Genomic DNA, 20,401 nt, shown 5'->3' with positions numbered 1-20,401 from the left:
TATTGGCTTAAAAGCATAGATGGGATAAAGCTACGTTTGAAACGCTCAGTACGCACTGCCGGGAGTGTAAAATTAGAAGAGTTGCGCAAGAAGAGTAGTTAGACGACTCTTCTAAAATTAGCAGAGTTGTTTGTTATACTTTTAATAGTCGTGAATTGTGCGAAGGACCCCCCGTTGCGGCTCCTCAACGAAGGTATAATTAAAACATGGTAGAGGTAACGATCGTCCGGGTGAGTGTAGTCCTGACAAGGACCGTTTGAGATGACATTGACTGACGTTTCGACAACCTGAGCGGAAGTCATCTTCACAGTCAAGTGATTTGTGTAACGTCAGTAGATACAATAAGAAAAAAAAGACGATTTGAAAGTTTCATACCTGTAAGATCCTTGAATGGTCTAGATACACACGTAGTAATAGGAGGTTTCTTCAAGTTCCCAGACCGGGGGCCCGTTTCTCGAAAGTCCCGAAACTTTACGGGCCATTTTCGGGTGCCACAATTCCGTTTATATCTCAAGAACGGAGAGGATTTAAGTCGTCAAACTTCAGTCATTTTTCTTTTTGTCACCTTGAAAACATGTTAAAAGACCGGCTTTCCAAAACAAGCACTTGGCAGTTTCACAAATGGCTTTTCGGACCCGAAAGTTTTCGGGACTTACGAGAAACAGGCTCCAAGGGGCCTGGAGACACTGGAAAAGTTTGGTTATACAAAAAGGAAAAATCTTCCGAGGCCTTTTCATCAAGTAAACTTGTAACAATGCGTTTTCCGACCAAGTGTTGTTACTTCAACGATCTAAAGGAACAAAAAGAACCGTGAAAGAAACAACGCTTTACGAAAAGGACACAGCGCCTAAACAACTTTACTGAACTGAAGATCATGTCTTACTTTGCTTTTTCGCCTTATTAGAAATTAGAAAGGAGTTAAATTAAGATTCGCATCTACTTCACGAAATGCCGCCAAAACGCTTTAAACAACCTTTCCTGAAAAATTAACTGATCTACGTCCTTTCTCGAAGATCTATGCCTATGGTATCGGTCAGTTTCCCCAAACCAAAATCTAACTCTACCTGGATAAACGGTTAAATAAGCTATAAATTCGCTAAGACACTGGTACACATTTGTGGGCATACTAAAATCTGTACAGTTTATTCTTTGACTTGACTTGTGAATTCACTGATTCAATGACTATTCTTTGCTAACTGTCCTGAATAAATACCTGTTACTAACCGCGGTTTGAGGTCCGTACTGTAATGGCCGAGGCGCGCGAGCCAACAGGGAAAAAACGAGGATCCGCAAGGTTAGTACACGTGAGATATTTATTATATCTATTTGGTAATCAAACTAGTTGAAGTCAAGTGGAAGGTTCAACCGCCACAAAGATTGCTGTGTCAAAATCCGAAAAACGAAAAAAAAAAAAGGCTTTTTGAAATAGTTGCTTGTAAGATTCAAACAGTTTTACAAGTATATGTAACAGAAACGACATAAAAAAACTGATACAGAGTGCTTTATCGAAATTTCAAGTTTAGCCATACTGTAGAATACGACCTGCTAATTTAGCCAATCACAGCGTGCGTACTATCTGAGAACTAATAATAACTCAAAATTTATGACTAAGAATACTGCAATAAGAAAAGACAAGAGCTGGATGGAAAGCTTCACTGAAATGCTCCACCGCCTAGCCCATTTCAAAACTGGGATCCAAGCAAACCCGAGATGTTGAGGATTCTTCTCAAACCATTCGAAAACCTGTCCAAAATACCAAGCACTAGCCACAAAATGATGCACAAGACACATGACGTTTACACTTTCAAAAGCAATAAACATATGATCACACAAGCACATGCACCCCACCATTTTGCAATGCCGCACCATTTTTGTAATTTGTCTTTCACTAGTCATCTGATCGGCTTAGATGAGTCAAGTCAAGTCAAGTCTACATAAGGGACCGTTCATTTTTTATGAGAAAGGGGGGGGGCTGGTGGGATTTGGGGGGGGGGGCCACTAAAAAAAAATTGGCTTGAAAGGGGGGGCCAGCCGAAAAAAAATGAAGGAAAAGGGGGGGCTGGACGAAAAAAATAGATTAAAAATAGGATAAGAGATTTTACAAATTCTTGCGAATGAATACTCTCAGAACTGGACAAACCGAAGTGGGAGGCAGGAATGAATCAGGTCAACTAAACAGCAGTGATGAAAGCAGTGAGGGAGAGGAAACTGATGATGACTACTGTACAAGAGTGATGCCCCTGACTCTGAAGACGACTCAAATGATGTCGTTCTTGCTTTTATCACCTCAGATGAGGAATACGCAGACGAGCGGCCAGCTACAACACGCTCAGGACGAGCTGTAACAAGAAGAGCAGAAATTGACTTTTCATTCTTTTGAGTGATTTGTTAAAAGCAGCTTTCTAGCTTTCAGGTTTCTTTCAATAAATTATGTGAAATGTAACAAAACGAAATTTTAATGCTGCAGTAACTTTTAACACCATATGTATTTTTTATTCAAGGGGGGGGGGGGGGCCTTCCAAAAAATTACTATGATGAGGGAAGAAGGGGGCAGGAGAAAAAAAATCGGAAATTGGGGGGGGGGGGGTCATACAATTTTCAAATTACACTTCTCCAAATTCCACCAGCCCCCCCTACCCCATAAAAAATGAACGGTCCCTTATAATCCAAACTGAAGTTTGATCAAGAAAATTTCTGCCTCCTGAAAATTCTCCTCCAGCCTTTCGCCAGCTTTATGTCGTCTTTTCTAAGTGGGATCCCTGGAAGTTATCGGACTGAACTGTGTTTGGGAGGATTGCGCTAAGTGCACCTTTCACTGATGCCAATTTTTTCAGCCTTGTCATTCGTGTTCTCTCTCAGCCAGCCCACTCTTTGAAGGTTTTATGAAATAGACAGCTGCTACCATAGGCTTTAGTTTTCCATAATTGGTTCCATTACTCTGTAGGTTTCTTGGACGTCACACCAAAACAGAAGCAGAGACAAGATCACCGACACAAACTTACCTAAATTAATGATAACAACATGGCTACTGACTTACGGAACACTTTGGTTCAAAATGTTACCCTTTTAATAATAATTCACATTTTCGACTGACTAACTAATACAATGGAACGTCTTTTTAAATGTTCAACTAGAATAAAAAGTAGTTTAGTGAAACATAGCTATCTAAAAATAAGGGAGAAATGGATTAGGTTTAAGAGTCACCAAGACACCATTTTCAAGTTCAAATGAGATACATGTGGAGGATAGACTTTCAACAAATAGTTTGTCCAAGATTTGCATGTGTGATGACTACGAAACAAACTGAGCAGTCATCTTCTTCTACTGGAAAACACTTTTTAATAACCCTTTTCCTCTAGAAGGGTTTGACGAGTAAAATGCTCAGGCATTAGAGAGTAAAATCTCTCAGAGTCACTCCTAAGAGGCCACACACTGCAGTATTGCAAGATGTTACCCATCCTTACGTAATGCATGACCAAGTTTGATTGCTTAGCATTCAATTTAGGCAAAACTATTTGCATGACATTGCTTATTTATCAAAAATATTGCGCAAATCTTGAACAAGCTATTTTTAACAACCTTTTCTCGACATCATTTGGACTGGAAAATGATGAAACCAAAATGTTGCTCTTTTTTATCACTTATTCTTAACAGGTGAATTCTGCCAACTCAATGTTGTACCCAATTCAAACCCTTTAGGAATAAAACGTTTTGTTCCAGGTATTATCATATGATTTAAATGTGAATGCTACATTGCCACGCAAATGCAATACACAGAAGAATCTTGACCCTGAAAGATCTGAATTGGGTACAACAATAAGTTAGCCAAATTTATTGTCTATTGCCTGAACTAGTAGGAACCAAAACAGAACATTGTTAAAAGTGATCCTAGTAAACAATAATGTGATGGATTTCATGGGTACGATCAACGCTGAGCAAAAGGATTCAGAGGATTTGCAGATGGGATATTTCTTGGTGGAGGAGGGACCAGGGCAGAAGGCATGCCTTGCTGGCCACCAACGGCTCTCTTTTGTTGTTGCTGCTGAATTTGAGCAGGAGTCAGGCGGAAGTGGAACTGAAGAAAAAACTGAAAATAAAGCAAAAACAGCAAATCTCAATTTTCATCTCTTTCACTGTGAATCAGCTGAAACATGATGGAACGAACTCTGTTCCAGCAAACTGGGACTTCTTTTTCAAATCCTAACCTTGCAATGTGTGAATCAAGTCAAAAAAATATCCTTGAGAATTCACTTTTGAAATAGCGCTTTGCACTATTACTAAAAATAGATTTTGTCATTTAGACCCCCGCACAGACTCAGACAAACATTACGATCGGCTCAAAGCGACTGGGTGAGCGAGTGCAGCAATAGCGAAGGAGAAAAGAGAAAAATATAGCAAATTCGTGTAGCTAGCCACCAAGAGGACCAAAAAATGGTTAGTACCAAACACTGTTGTTGGGGTACATGTAAATCAGACTCAAGATATCCGGATAAATTGCCGAAATCACTCAGAGAGTTGAAGGAATCGGGGAAGAAAGCCTTCATACCGTTTCCAAAACCTTCGCAAGACATCGAGAAGTGTAAGCGTTGGCTGGTGGCGTGTTCGCGGGAATTCTTTACCGTAAAAAAATAACCACAAATACATATATTTGTGCTCTTCACTGGCCCGGGGAAAAAGGTCCCACAGCTGAATTTCCTGATCCACTGAGGGCAAATCTATCGCCAGTACAAGCAAGTCGAGCACGTGCTCCAAAGAGAAAGGCCCCGAAATCAAGAGTGGAGCCCGTGGAAAAAATAAAGAAGTTAGTTGACGAGAACTGTGGGAATGGCTTTTTCGAGTCACTCGAATCAAAATCGACTCTTCTGATTTTGGTTCACACGTATGCTAGGATCACTCAGGAAAGCTGGTTTGTGATCAAGGTTCTCAGACCTTATGTTCCAAATATGAGTTGTCCGCCAAGGTCGAGTTCATGATGTTGAGGAACGAAACATCCACGACAAAACTCCAGCCGCCCGAAATAGCAAGTACGCTGTCTTACGAGAGAGTTTCGCAAGATCCTGGTCTTATGAAACACTTTAGTGGCCTCTCGCCTCCACAGTTTGAGCTTTTGCACATTTTTCTTGACGATGTTTGCCCTTTGGAGAACATTCACTATTGGACCGGTAAAGATTGCCCTGCGACTGAAAATGCAAGAACTAGTGATTTTTCTTCAAGGAAAAAACTATTTATCTGCCTTCTGAGACTGAGGAGAGGATTCACTCTCAAAACTCTGGCAGCTCTTCTCAGAACCCCAGAAAGGAAAACTGACCATTCCTATGTGCGGAAAATTTTCACCACATTCATTCAGCTGATGTATGTGATATTTAGACATATGCAGAAATTTATGTTTCCACAGAGACCTAAGCTAACAAGGTTCCTCCCCAAAGTTTTCAAGACAATGAAGAAAATACGTTGCATTGTTGACTGTACTGAGTTTAGAGTAGAATGCTCCAGAATTTTGCCAGACAGGGGAATACTTTCTCTTCATACAAACACACAAACACATTCAAGTGCCTCATTGCTGTAACCCCCAATGGCGGGGCATGCTTTCTTTCTGATTTGTTTGAGGGGGATATTGATGATGTCCAAATCTTCAAAGAAAGTGGGTTGATGAAACACCTGAAACCATTTGATTTGGTATTGGCTGATCGTGGTTTCACTGTGCGGGAGCTCTTAAATCCCCTTCAAGTGGAACTGAAAATTCCATCATTTCTAAAAGGCCGGAAAAGTCTCAGTGCTGCAGAGGAACTGGAAACACGCCGTATTGCAAAGGCCAGGATTCATGTGGAACGTTTTAACGAACGGCTTAAGTAGTTCAAACTTATTGGTAGAAAAATACCTTTGTCTCTTGCTCCTCTTGCAACTCAAATGGTAGTAGTTGCTGCATGTCTTGTGAATTTTCAAGCAGTTCTTTGTAAATAGATATTCAGTCGAGAACAGTTATTTGACGACTGATTGATCAAGGAGGAATCAAGCACTTAAAAAATTTTATGTTTTGAAAATTTAATTGTGTGACCGTAGAGAATAAAATTATCTATTCCTTTCACATGAGTGTAGAATTTCCATCAGGGATGGAGGGTGGTAAAAGGCAACCTATTAGGCTCTCATAAGAGGTGAATGAACATTTTCTGAGCTATATCCATGAAATGCTTTATATCCCAAAAACAAACTTAGGGACCACCATTTTTTTATTGTTGGAACTGAAAGTAATCAACAATGTAAGATAAAATTCTGTGCAAAGTCATAATTGAAAGCTATCTTAAATTTTCAAAAATTTAAGGTAGCTCTTAATCCACCCCACATCATCTTTCAACTTTGTAGAGTTTAGTCCCAGGCCACTGATTACTTCCCAGAGATAAAAAACACAGGTTACCAAGTTATTTTCTGAGATAAACATTTTAAGCCATCACATCAATAGTTTTTGGGGGGCTTTCTAATGGCTGTACTTAACTATTATCTTACAATGAAGAGTGCATCTGGTTGAGCAGCGATATTTTAAAAATGTTTCTATTTATCTCTGGTCAAAAGATGCTACACAAAGGCGGGGGGTGGGGGGGGGGGGCAATAACAAGAGTCCACAAACTTGTGAGATAAGACAAAATCTTTTTGATGAGGGGTTCACCTCTCGGGATCCTTTCCACTGAATCGGGACCACTTGCAGCATGCAGAATAAAATCACAATACTTCCTACCAGTCACAAGCAGGATTTGTTGACACTGGTAGTAATAAGCATGTGAATGCTTGAGAACACACTTTCCGTTCCTACTTTAAAGCACTGTCTACTGAGAACACTATTGGCAACTGGTGAGGTGGAAGATGTGACTGTCTGTACACTGTACTGTTTGAATATTTTCGAAGTTTTAATCTCGACAACAGTGTCTTTGCCCGCAAGGCCATTGGGAGAACAACCAAGGAATGGGAACTTGGGGTCGACCCAAAAACCCTGATGAGTACACTTTCTCACCTGTGACACTTTCGTACTTCATGATTACCTTTGGTTCACAATCAAGACCATAACGCACCCAGTAAGTCTGAAAATCTTGAGACCCGAGTCCCCATATGCTTCCACAGCTGCATTTGGCTGAGACTCACTAACACGTTTTCCAATTTTAAATGCAGAAAGACTCTTTGATACTTTCAGTCGACACCATCTTTCAGAGAACCATTTCTCTTATTTGCTTTGCTCTTGCTTTCCCGGAATTTCCATCAAGGCTTCTGGCTTTAATTTGTTATACAAGGCACTCACTTGCTCAAACAACACTCTACTCCTCTCACATTCAAGGTTGTAGTCATTGTAGGTGGAATTTAGTTCCCCACATAGAAATTTCTCCACCCTCAGCTTGTGGCAAAAGTTGAATGTTACTCAGGAAGTTGTTGATATGGTGCGTCTTAACTTCTCGATATTTGGCTGGCCTCGGATCAAAGTCAATCACCTACAGAGTGGATTGCTTTTCTCTTGTGCTTAGGTATTTTGCATCGCTTACCCGTATGGGATTTTTGTTCCTTTTCTTGCCCTTATTCCAAGAGCATTAATACAGGAATTCCTGGTTTGTGCAAGGTTGTGCTAACACTGGTCCGTGAATTTGAACACAGTCAAGCACAGAAAACAAAACTGCTACGACATGACTGCAGCGATCTAGAGACGAAGCGCAGCAAGGTTCACAGGAAGCGTGAAGAACAGCGCCAATGTTCAAAGATGTAACCACAACAACGTTGTGAGGTAGCTCTGTTCTCATAGGCGGCCAAACGTGAGCTCTCACAAAATATCGATCCCCGTTAAGCGTATCCATCATATCGTGCACAAAGCCCGAACCCACGTATTAGTCCTTCCATTTTTCAAAGAAGTCATATGTCCTAGTCCGTCTTCGATTTCTTCAGTGTCATCAATATTTTGAATCGATTCCAACGCATGGTAGTGCACGTGGCCATAGTTAAAGAGGGAAGGAATGTTGTGCGATGGATATAAACCCGCCAACCGCTCGATAGAATAAACGGAACAGAACTTACACTGCATTTTCCCTGTACACCCGAACGTTCTTTGAGTATCTTTGAAGCAAACCATTTTCTATTATCGATGCTCGGGTCAAGAGTGTGGTGATTCCCACTATTTACACAGTCTCTCACACGTTTCACAAGTTCATCGCGTTTGCCCCTCAAATTTTAACCACCGTTTCAGCTGTTCGGCAGTGTATTCCTCTGGTTCTCTTTCGAATATAGAGCCAGGAACGACGTCTTCGTCAGTTAAAACCGTAAACGATTGAAGAGAACTGCTCGCCATTCACATATTTTCCCTTGCGACTCTTCCAGATTTGGAGTTGGTTTGTCTGAGTCACGACGGGGGTCTAAACTGTTATGACGTCATTAGTGTAAAGCGCTATTAAGTTAGAGTAATCCTAGAGGTAAGATTTACTTTTTGCATGTAATGATAACTTACAATACCCAAGAAGATTTTTGGACGCACTAGTCTTCATCTGCAAGTACAGCTTTCTTTTTTCTTTTTTTTTTGTTTATTGAAAGTGCAAGACTTATCCCCTTTTGCCAGGAACTAAGTCTAATCTTTTCAGCACATGACACTAATTAACCCATTGACCCCTGAGAGTGACAATAAATAGATTTTACTGTCTAATGCCTGACGATTTTACTCGTCAATGGGGCATCTCGGCATTTGAGGTGTGAATGGAAAACCCTTAACGTTTTCATTACCAACAATGAATAATAATAATAATAATAATAATAATAATAATAATAATAATAATAATAATAATAATAATACCTGTTTGGTGTCCTTATTCCATTGAGTCCAGAGCCTCCCTTCATCTTTATCTATTTCACGGCTTGGAATCTACAGAAAAAACGAACTCTCTTGTTACATTTCAGGCAAGAATAAAACCTTACATGTATTGCTTGTCTGTAACTACTTGGCAAAGAAAAACCATAGTCAAGAAAGCTTGACAAGTCTCATTTTGCTGTAGAGAGAAGTTGAGAAGTCTCTTATGAGGTGCATTGTACCAGTAAACACACAGATCTAGAGTTCCAACAGCTTTTTAAACTAAAAATATCTATTGTAGTGCACAGAAATTGAGAATGATGTTGATTGTTGGAAGATAAAACAATAAAAAAGAGATAGGGGAATTATGGTGGTCTGGCATTGTTGGTGAATGCAAACAGATGTTTTTTCAGCTACTCTGAATCCATTGGTAAGTAAAGGTACAGTAAACACTTAACAGTAAACATCTACAGTAGAATCTAAACGAAAATTAAAATTACACTCAAATTGCAATGAATGGCAAACCTTGAAAGCAATAGTTTCGTATGGTTCAGCAGCAAAAAGGAGGTACTGCCATGACTTGTCTGGTGGCTCAATTCGTTGTTCATAAGCTGACATGAAGCGGTGCCTTGGGGTAATACCTTCTGCTATTTCTGGGTAATCCACCTGCAAAGCCAATGACACTTGACAATTTAAGCAAATTATTGCCTTCTTTAGACACCTGGGCCCAGTTGTCCAAAACCTAAACATCTTGCAGAAACGTTTTCTCATCAGAACCTAACATGCAACTTAAGTTTCTTGTTGTAAACCAGGATTACACGAACTGTAGCTTAATCAGGCTTTGAGCAAGTGGGCCCTGAAAAATTCAGATGGTTTTAACAGGATTCAAACCCATGGCCTTTACCAACTACATGTAAGCTACAGAGTGTATGCAGCCATTATAAAACTCATTAATAATTCATGATGGGAAAACAAAAGAAATGTTTTATTAATCAATATTTGTATTTCTGATACAGCTTTCTCTTCATTTACATAAATGTTTCTTTCAATTTTCACGGTTAAAAATGTCTTGAATCACCAAAAATACCTAATGTACATTAACACTTAAATGCTGACATTTCATAAGCACAATACAATATTCGTGCCCGTATTGTATCGGATATAAAATGTCTCGCCTTCGGCTCGACACTGTATATCAGATACAATACGGTCGCTCATATTGTATTTAGTACTTATAAATAAATTACCATTAACCCTATAAATTAATAAATTATTTTGCATCTTGGAAAAAGTACATCAGAACATAGTGGAATGGCCCAAAGATTACACGTACACTGCTCGATATGCTTTCCTCTCTGGCAGCAAACTTCAGGGTATATTTTATTTTATAAGTAGTCAGGATTAGCAGCAGATGGAAAATGGTAAAAAAAATGTAATCAGAAGATAGCAGTGCAAGAAAATGGCAGGCCAGGACAAACAACCAGGTTGTAATTTCTGGTGACAGCTGTTCACCTTTGACAACCATGGTCTTGATGTTAACTCTATTTATTTTGGTTTTGTAAGAAGAAAAAGTGAGTTGGCAGCCTTCTTCTGCTTACTAGATTTCTTGATGCTAACTTTTCTTTTTATTCTTGGATCTTGGTGTTAAATGCCACCAATTTCTAAAATATACATTTACTGTATGTATGTTACCATTAAGATATGTACCTGGAATAACAAACTGTGTTGTCCTGTGTCTGGATCTCTTTGTTTTGTGACTACGAGGAAAAGGAAATTGAAGAATTATAAATCCTTTGATATTTTATCTGAAGTGATATCTACACAATTCCGCTTGCAACCTTCATGTTCAATATAAGAAACAGGGCTGAAACTCTACAAAAACTGTGTTCTCAGTGTCGTTTGCTTAACTCTTTAAGGAAGGAAAGGAACTTTATTTAAGCGTCTTGTCATTCTAGTGCTGGAGCAATAATTGGGGACACTGTAAACTGAAATTAACAATTAACACGAATCAAGTCAAACGTTGGTTTTGAGGAGAGGGGAAACGAGAGTACCCGGAGAAAACCTCTTGCTGCAGAGTAGAGAACCAACAAACTCGCTGAGTCTGGGAATCGAACCCGTGCCACATTGGTGGCAGGCGAGTGCTCTCACCACTGCGCCATCCCCACAATGACGAGAAAAATCGTCTGCTGTAAGACAGAGTAAAACCTGTAAGTGGCCACTGGGAGTAAAAGGGTTTACCAGCTTTCTCTACCTGTGCCTCACTTGCACAGGTCTCAGTCAATACATATAATATTATAAATCTACGACACAATCTGGTAGACATGTATGCATCAAATTTTGCTTATCGTTGAACTGAGGAAAGCACAGGCCTATGAGCTGACAGCTGTTTAGTCTTTCCCAGGATTTGTTGCTACTGCATGAGCTTTAAATGTGGCTAAACAAAATTTAGGAAAAGATGAAAGGCCAGCAGTGTTGCATACACTGTACTGAGGCTATGAAGGCACCCCTTCCATTGCATAGGGGCTCGTATGCTCAACAATGCAGATCATTGTGTATCTTATAATGTACGTGTAGTGCACTCACTTTTTTGGTTCATCAATTTTACATTAATTTGGGAGAGCAGGGCCGACAGCACCTGCCACCCACCAATGCAACAATATTCATGTAACATAATCGACTTTAAAAATCATAAACGGTTTGAACCCTGGAGTCATATCATAATCAAATGAAGTACGATCGTCCGGGTGAGTGTAGTCCTGAGAGGGGCTGTTCGGGATGAAATTTACTGATGTTTCAACAACCTGAGTAAGAAGTTCTTCTCAGGAATACATGTACACTGACCTGGACGATCATACTTCACTTAGTTACGAATCGACTTTGTTGGTCCTCTACTCTGTTCTGAGAGGTTTTTTCTACTGGAACTCCAGTTTTCTTTGCTCATCAAAAACCAACATTAATTTGATCTGCTGTAACTCCCTATAATTTGATTTACAGTCTCCCCAATTACATACCTAGCAACTAAGAACACTTGTAATCAGCTAGATAAGCTTGAGACTTTTTTCCTTCAAATTTTGAAAGCTTGTTAGCTTAACACCTGACTGGCAAAATTTTGAGCTTTGATTTTTATCCAAGGCTGTCTATTTTCAGTGTAAAGTTTGGATTTCATGGTCCACCATTACTCACATTCAAAACCGACCGATTGGACCTCAGAGGGTTGGATCTAGGGAAAATGGACATCACGTACTCACTAGCTTAAAATTTCAGCGTGTAAACAAGACTTATTATACATGCAAAACACAAGTTTAAAAATCTGAAAGCCCGAAACCCCTGTGATGCATGTTCATTCAGCCATGTACACATGCATTGCATTCTTAAACCAGTGAGTCTTTGACGTCATTTTCTCCTTGACCCAGCTCTCTCAAGATTTTAAAGTCAGTAATGGCGGACCAATAAATAACAAAATTCCAGTTAAGACAAACAGGTGTCTTTTTCAAATCAGAACTTAAAACTTGGGTCATTTAGTGTTTAAAGTTAACACGGTTTTGAAATCCAAAGAAAAAGAAGAATTGTTTTATTGGTCGAAGTAGCACTTTTAATCCATTCAGCCCTAAACTGGCCATACTTAGTATTTTACTCTGTCTAACGCCAGACGATTTTACTCATCAATGGGTTAATGAAAGATTATTGTTGTCATCATCATCATCCTCATTATTATTAATGTATTCCCCAACACCATCATCATCACTGGCTTCTTTTTGCTGCCCTGGGGTGACTTGACTCGACTGAAAAATTTGTTGAGCTATCCTTGATCCTCCAATTTGTGAGACACAAGCTTCTGTAGCTCTGTGTTTTTTCCCATACCTGTGATTTTCTCATTCTAAACCCAAGGATCCCTGGTGTTCTTTCTCCTCTCATACATAAAATAAATCTTCTTTTGCCATGCTGAATTTGCCAGTCTACATTATTATGTGCCCAACATAATTTATTTCAGGTGTTGGTACTCACAGAATCTTTGGATTGGGTTGAACACATGTGATAGTGTTGTTTGATCAGAGTTAACAGGAGAAAAATGTACAGCTTTATTTCACAACACAACTAAATAATTATAATAAATCAGCAACAGGCATGTCAAATGTGCAGTGCATTTACACATGCATGTGTAACATGCAATAGACCTAGTAAACCTCACAAGAACGAACCAGTAGCCTTTGACTATGTATTTCTAATACAGCTGTTGTTTTCACCTTTGTAACCTGGGCGACCAATCTTAACAAACTTCTTAACAGACACCCTTGGTTTCTCCTGGAGAATACAAAGAAACACCATTTACAAAGAGTATATTACAATCAATAATTATTTTTTTCTTAACAACGTACCAAGAATCAAAGCCATCAAGACTTAAACTTTCCGAGTTGTTAGCACAGCAAGACTGGCAATTTCTTTAAACAAACACAACTTACGGTATACATGTACATTTACATTGTAGAAAAGGTTATTAACCCTTTGACACTAGAACTGGCCTAAGCCGGCCATACTTAGTATTTTACTCTGCTAATGCCAGACGATTTTACTTGTCAATGGGGAACCCCCAGGAGTCAATGGGTTAAAGTTCTTGAAACTCCTTTTGGAGTTGAAGGGATTTTTTTTCTGCATATGCCAATATTATAAGTTGTTGATAAATACCCGGTCCAGTTTCACTTGCCAAGTAAAAATACTCTTTCATCATTCTTCCCAATTTCAGTCCTAGCAATATGGTATGGCTGCTTTGTGAAGATTAGGTCTGATACTGTAACAGTGTAAGGACTATAAAATGTGAGGTTGAGGCCTGTCTCATGACACTTAAAAGAACCCACAAACTGTGCGTAAAGAGAAAGGGATGGTGTCCCCAGTGTTTCTGTCAGGCAAAAAGTGACAATAACCTCGTAGGGGACACTTGGTCTTATTGTACATGTATTTCACTTACAATTCTGTAAAAAAAAAATTGCATCCACATGTATTGGAGGCTTATACTTCATACGTTTCACTCAAATCAAGCAAACTGCAAGCTGGCATCATAACATCAAATTCACCAACTCGTCCAACAAATGAAGCACATCGTAACCAATTTAAAAAAATCAAAAATTAAGGATAAAGGTAAACTCACTGGAGCTGGCTGAGCTGGTGCTTCTTTAGCTTCCTTTGCAGCACGGCGAGCACTGAACAAAAAAAGCTTGTTATCTACATGACTGTACATTAACTTGGGAGTTATTTGTGACTGGAACAGACAGATTATTTTCCACCTTATTGCTTTGTTACACACGTATATGTAGCTAAGACACTGTGCATGTACTAACTGGGATTTCAATAAGAATTTGAGTTGAGGACTTTTACATGTAGAGGGGTCAAAGGGAATAATTACTTGCTTTTTCATAAAGAAAATGTGGACATTTTAATGTTAGAGTTCTCTGGCACATGTTAGTAGTGAAATTTGGGACAATTAGTTTTCTAAATCAAATTCAAGGGATTGTAGTTAATGAGTTTTCCTCGCCACTAGAACTTTTTGAAAACTGCAACTAAATCCATACTCTTGCTACGGTAAATTGGAGTCTTAATTTGTTCAATAGAGTGAGGATGTGGCAGCACTTACAGATTAGACTGATGCTTCTTGCCCTGTGTATGAGCCAGGTAGCTTCCCTGTGATGATAAAAAAATCAGAAAATACCGTAATATTTAACAAAAATAATACATATTTCAGTCAGTAGAAAATGCAACAATGAAAAAAACATCAAAAAAAGATAACATCAAGGTACTGTACATGTAAAATCCACATATTTGGTTTTAAAACACTTCAGTCGGACTTCAGAAAAACAAAGGCAGTGGTGAAAACCTACCTCGTTATTGTGTAGTGTAAGACATAACTTGCATTCGTAAGAACCAAGATGGTTTTTCATAAAATATGGATCCTGAAAAAAAGTTTTAAAAGAACGAAAATAATTCAGTTTAATAACAGGACCAAAACTAAATGTTACCTTTGTCTGGGTAAAATGAGAACAATAATAACACTGAGGTAATATTACTGTATTATTACAACGTACTATGTGAAAGGAAGGAATGTGGGTAAAAACTGGCTTGCAGCTAAATGAAGTTTACCCAACTCAAAGAAATCATATGACATTAGTCAATGGTGCATTGTTGTAACTACATGTAAAAGGTCCTGTGAGAAAATATTGGAACTAAAACCTGCAAAGCTTGTGGATGAAAAAGAAAGTGGAGCAATGAAGTGTGTTTCTTAGGCTTAATAAAATTATAAAGTTGACCAACTGTGCAATTATTTACATGTATATCTAAAACAGTGCTATTTGGCACAATTTCATTCAAATTGGGAGTGTCACTATGGCAACAAAAATGTGGATTTCCTGATTGTACAATCCTTGCCACATTCCACAACATTGGATAAATTACCTACACCTGGCCCAGTTGTTCAAAATGTGGATAGCGTACAGCTTTAAGTCACTATCCATTGGATAGCGCAATTGGTTTTGCTATGACTTAATCCACTGGTTAATGATTCATCCGGCGGATAGCGCTATCCATCATTTGAACAACTGGGACCTCTACTAAAGAGATACATGTAAGAACCCAATCAGGTTAAGTATAGATAGTAAAAACAATACTATTATCATCATCATCATCATCTATACTAATGTGTACATGTACCTCAATGGGGTTGGATTGTTGTATCCTGAATCCCGTTGTTTTCAAAATCTCTTTGGATAATTTTTTAGAAGATGGGTAAGAAATGTACTTGAAATCCATGCCAAACATGTAGCACACTATTGTCACTTATCAAACTTAGTTTTTGGCGGTGTGTCGCTATTGCTATTGACATTGCTAAAGTTCCCAAATATCAAAGGAAAAGGAGACTGTTAATTTGAAGAGACGAACTATGTTACCACTCAAAAGTAAGTTGACTGTCTCGACTCAATCCTCGAAACTAGATTCTCATGTTGCGAAGGTTGAGACGTTCAAGTTTCGAGACCTGCGAATCCAGGATTGATAATCGAGAGTCGAGAAAGATGAACTTTGGAATTTGCATAAACTCAAAAAGAATTCGAGAAAGCAATTTATGTCTCGAAGCAATAAACAAACATGCCAACGGAACCCTTTGTATAATAACATTCATGTCAACTCTAAGCATGCTCTCAACGTTCTTGGCTGGCGAGAATAAGATCATCTTGATTTATATCCTTCTGCATGTAGCACAAAAACCGTCGCGAGTTTACATGTATTTATTCACTTTTTCTGAAAAAAGTACACAAGTTTAGATATTCGTCCATGCAGGCTCTCAATGTTACAAACTTGCTACAGTGTACATGACCATGACCATGTAACTTACGGAGCCGCAAAAGTAAACAATTCCGAGTTCCACCACTTCGCCAACAACATGAAAGCTGAAACTTCGTGCTATGAAATATTTTGAAAGTTGTTTCAAAGTCCTTGCGCAGTTTTTTTCCCCATATTCTTGTTCATAATATACATGAAATAACACAAATTGGCCAGCCTTCAAAGGGCAAAGGTCAAAGGGAACCCGCAAAGGGACCACCAAGCTACAACAAGTTGCAAAAATAGTGGAGACACTTCACCTTCTTGGGGCGTTATTAATATCCCTATTATCTCTCACACTGCAGCCCCCCTCCCCCCCCCCCTTATCAGTGTTGCTAGCAAGACAAAAAAATGTTGGAAACTTAAGCAGTCAACATTGCAAGGGGGAGAGGGGAGAGGAAGTGGGAAAGGTTTAAGTTCTAGATATGGTGGGCATTGGAAGCTAGAAAAGGTGTTTTTTAATGACAGTGTCTAAAAAATTTTGCAACTTGTTGTAGCATGTGCCTTTCCACAAGAAGAAAGATCATTCAGTGTAAAATTGCCAAAAAGGTTTGATTCGTTCCACTATACAGATGGGAAACTACATGTATCATCCTTCTGATAAGACGATCTTTTGATTAAACTGAAACATTTAAAAATGATTTTGTACCAAGTTAATATAATTGCACAAATTTGCATGCGTCAAGAGAAAATTGAAACATTTACATTCCCGTAATGCAATTGCGTTTACTTACAAGACAACTTTGAAAGGATGAATGGAAGACTGCTTGTAGTCTATATTAACTTTAAATGCAGCTGAATTCTGGGCAATTCTGGGTAACAGGCTTCTATTTCTTTTTAATTCACTACCATAGAAAAAATTACACTAATTCGGACATTTAAGATTGCTTGTTTGAGGCATTAAGGTCCATATTCATGCAGGCAACAATCGATACTGCTTTTCATCGGGGTAAAGAAAAAATTCGAGTGGATGTTCAAATTGATTGTGAAAAACAGCCTTTTTGCTAATTTATCACAAAAGATTATTCATTGATCCTTTCAAGAAAGGAACGGCAAACACAGCTACTGTACTCACACTTGACAATTGACTTGTTTTTTCCATGTACAACACACATGAGTGCGCTGTGCTTATCCAATTTATTTCTCAAGATATCAGTCAAGCAACACAGTCATTATTTTTCTTGACTCTAAACTCTTAAGACTCAACTCGCAAGTTGGGAAACTTGACTCGAGACTCAATTCTCAAAATTTGCGAGGATCGAGAATTAAGTCTCAAGTCGAGTTTCATGACTGGTGACTGAGTGTCAACTTACTATCGTCTTTTGAGCACTGTACATGTAATTCAGTGATGGTTTAGGGTGAATAAATTTAAATCCAGCTGAACTAAAGAATACCGAGCCCTATTCAAACGACCCCAAAGAACTGCCTAATGTTTCGCTTGTTTGTTTAAACCACTGACAAACCAAACAAACTACAATCACCTGAGACTAAAAGTAAATACTGTATGAATAGGACTGCCGACACAAGAGAGCCAAAAGTCGGAGTGATTCTAGAATACCCAGCCATTTACTCATGGAATAAATCTGTTGGTCCCACACTTTTGCAGTCATGCACTAATTGGAATTCAGCAAATGTATGACTGTTGCTCCCGCAGTCCCGCAGTTGAAAGCTAAACGGAATTCAGTGGGTGTACAGCAAGTGCTCGCGCAGTCCCGCGCGCACGTTTTTATACGTTAAGAGGTATCCAGAGTGCGTCATTGCGTCCTGGGACGCACTCGTTTTCCTTTAAGACGCATAGAATATCGAACAAAGGGTCCAGTTAGACGCAGAAAAAAATCGAATGTTTATGCAAATTACGAACGCCAGGAAAAACATGCGAACGGCGAATTTCACAAGGAAATTAAACATTGCCATTTCTCACATCGGAGAAATGATCGAGTTCCTGAAATTTCAAGGTAAGCTGTTATTTTCGGATTTTTGTAGTCGAATAATTTCATTTTGTCAACCATTATGTCCAGCTTCATAAGTTCGTACGTGAATTCGCACGTGTTGCGTGACATGATCTGAGCTGTTTTTTATGTCAGACAATCGGCGGCACTTTCAATCTGCCGCCAGTCAGTGATAATAAAACATTTCAGTCGAAGTTCAGTTTGTTGTATGCTTTCCAAGTGAATTCCAAGCATTAGTTCGCTTATCGTGAGTGAAATGACAAAGACTCCAAAGGCAAAGTATGTTAAATTTTTGTTTTGTGCGACCGTGTTGATATTAATTCCGGGCGCACACATGTCATCGTCTCGGTTCTTGTTTTGCACGTAACTTGTCTGTTTTGCAAATTATCCAACTTTTCTTCAGAGTTAGTGTTAAAATTAACGTGTTAAACATGAAACTTGAATGTATTCAATCACTTGGTTATTAACATTGGCCATGGCGAAGTCAACGGCCGCATGGGCCGACGATGAACTGTGAATCGATCGCTTACATTTGTTTACTCTTTTGTTCCTAAATTACACCTCAAGTGTAGTTAAAATAATGATGCTCTTTTACGGAAAATTGAGATTCAGTTCTGTTTTTTTTTTGCTGTGGAGATCTAGATCATTTATCCACTCGAGCCAACAGTTCCTACAGCGTACGGATTCGATTCCTTGAGACGTTTTCAATGTAATCGATGGAGCTTTGACAGCCCATACATTTTGATCGATGAATCAACAGGCACAACAGTTTCAAAGAAATTAATCATTTTAAGTACATATTCATTGGGAGGGATAAGACTTTATTTTCTTGCAATTAGACATCTGAAAGGGTACTGCAGCAGCAATTAAGAGGCAATAGATCGCAATTATTAATTCTTGAATATTAATTAGCCGGACCCCCAAAATTTTGCAATGGACCCCCAAATTTTTCAAAAAAGGGTCCAGAGGACCCCCAAATTTGAAAACCTGGATACATCTCTGTATACGTTACGAGAGCTGCTACACTACTGACGTTTTTAAGTTCTAAATTTATTGGCCGGATATTCTAGAATCTGGCCCAAATGTCAACAGTCATACAGATTGAGAAGATTAGGTATTCTGCTATCGACTGCCAAACAAAAGAGCCCTTCAACATAAATTATCATGCTTCAAAAATATCCCCGGAATTTCTGTAGTTGCTACAGTTCGGGCGACGAGAAAGTCTAAGAGCAACGAGGGAGAGGGAGTGACTTATTCATAAAGATGCTCATATGTACGCCCCCACATTAGTTTCTCGTAAAGGTTCCTAGTCTAAATTGCCCCTTTTTGACCAGATAAAGAATGATACTCAGTGACAATGTTCACCTTATTGAGGTCGATTGTCTCCAAAGCTAGCTGCCTAAGGCGCTCTCGACGATCTCTGTTTGATTCTGACCATGACGCAACACCACCTGAGCCTGTTTTTCCACCAGCACGGTTCTGGAAATCCATTTTGTGCTTTAAAAAGTAACCTACAAACGTGCCCTGTGTCAATGTAATGCTAAAAACATGGCGGCGAAACGAAAGACCGAGCGAGCCTGGTATTGGTACTTGTGCTGATGGGTGATGCCCGCTGAAAGTGTACGGGCGTCACCACCGCACTTTCTTCTGCCTTGTCCTGTAGAGAGTTTCAAAGGGATGAAAAAGCAAGACAACAAAAAAAGTATAAGTCGGCGAGAAGAGCCTTTTCTCTAAGCATTTTACTTTCTATGTTGCAATTTCTTTTTCGCTGCCACTACTGCCCCTGGGTCTCCGAGGATGGCTAGCAATAGAATCAATTGCGCTCCATATTACGAGGAAGACAATCCAACTATACTGGCGCGATGCAATTTCGTTCCCAAAGGCCCTCATTTACCCTATAGCTGGTCTAGGATAACGAGGGCCTCTGGGATCGAGATTGGACGCAATAACGTTATGGTTTCACCAGGAACTATTCAAGGGGAGCCTCTACCTAGGAGTCAACCCAAGTAGTTTATTTATAGAACGCCTCAGTCCCTTGGGAGATTCAGCAATCAAAACAGAAAAATCACGTTTGCACAACTTCAATGGAAATATGATACTTTTCGCGGGAAAAAACTGTTCCAAAAAATATATTTTCTTGGTCTTTGGCCATTTCAACTTAATCAAAAACATAAAACAAACAGCGGCTACAAATTTAATGATAAAGCGCATTTTATTTATTTATTTATTTATTAAAAAATGACTTTACTCGGGAAAGAGTTGACTCAAGGAATTAGTGGAGATA

General features: G+C 39.0%; 1 protein-coding gene and 1 pseudogene across 1 annotated transcript; one reads left to right on the top strand and one right to left on the bottom strand.

Annotated features, from left to right (window-relative positions):
• Positions 1-1,114: 1,114 nt before the first annotated feature.
• On the bottom strand, positions 1,115-19,690 carry LOC138019191 (splicing factor 3A subunit 2-like). The gene is made up of 10 exons (XM_068865888.1): positions 19,483-19,690; positions 14,677-14,748; positions 14,433-14,479; positions 13,950-14,001; positions 13,051-13,108; positions 10,514-10,563; positions 9,332-9,472; positions 8,813-8,881; positions 2,654-4,087; positions 1,115-1,930 (listed from the first exon to the last, which is right to left on the bottom strand). The coding sequence occupies exons 1-9, from the start codon at positions 19,606-19,608 to the stop codon at positions 3,926-3,928; spliced, it is 777 nt and encodes a 258-aa protein (XP_068721989.1). The 5' UTR covers positions 19,609-19,690; the 3' UTR covers positions 1,115-1,930; positions 2,654-3,925.
• Positions 4,432-5,961, top strand: LOC138019798 (uncharacterized; annotated as a pseudogene).
• Positions 19,691-20,401: the final 711 nt, after the last annotated feature.

The sequence above is a fragment of the Montipora capricornis genome, chromosome 10 (genome assembly GCF_036669925.1).
Source record: "Montipora capricornis isolate CH-2021 chromosome 10, ASM3666992v2, whole genome shotgun sequence".
In the NCBI taxonomy this organism is placed as follows: Eukaryota; Metazoa; Cnidaria; class Anthozoa; order Scleractinia; family Acroporidae; genus Montipora; species Montipora capricornis.
Note: the sequence above shows the minus strand (reverse complement) of the source record. Positions and strands in the feature narration are given on the sequence as shown.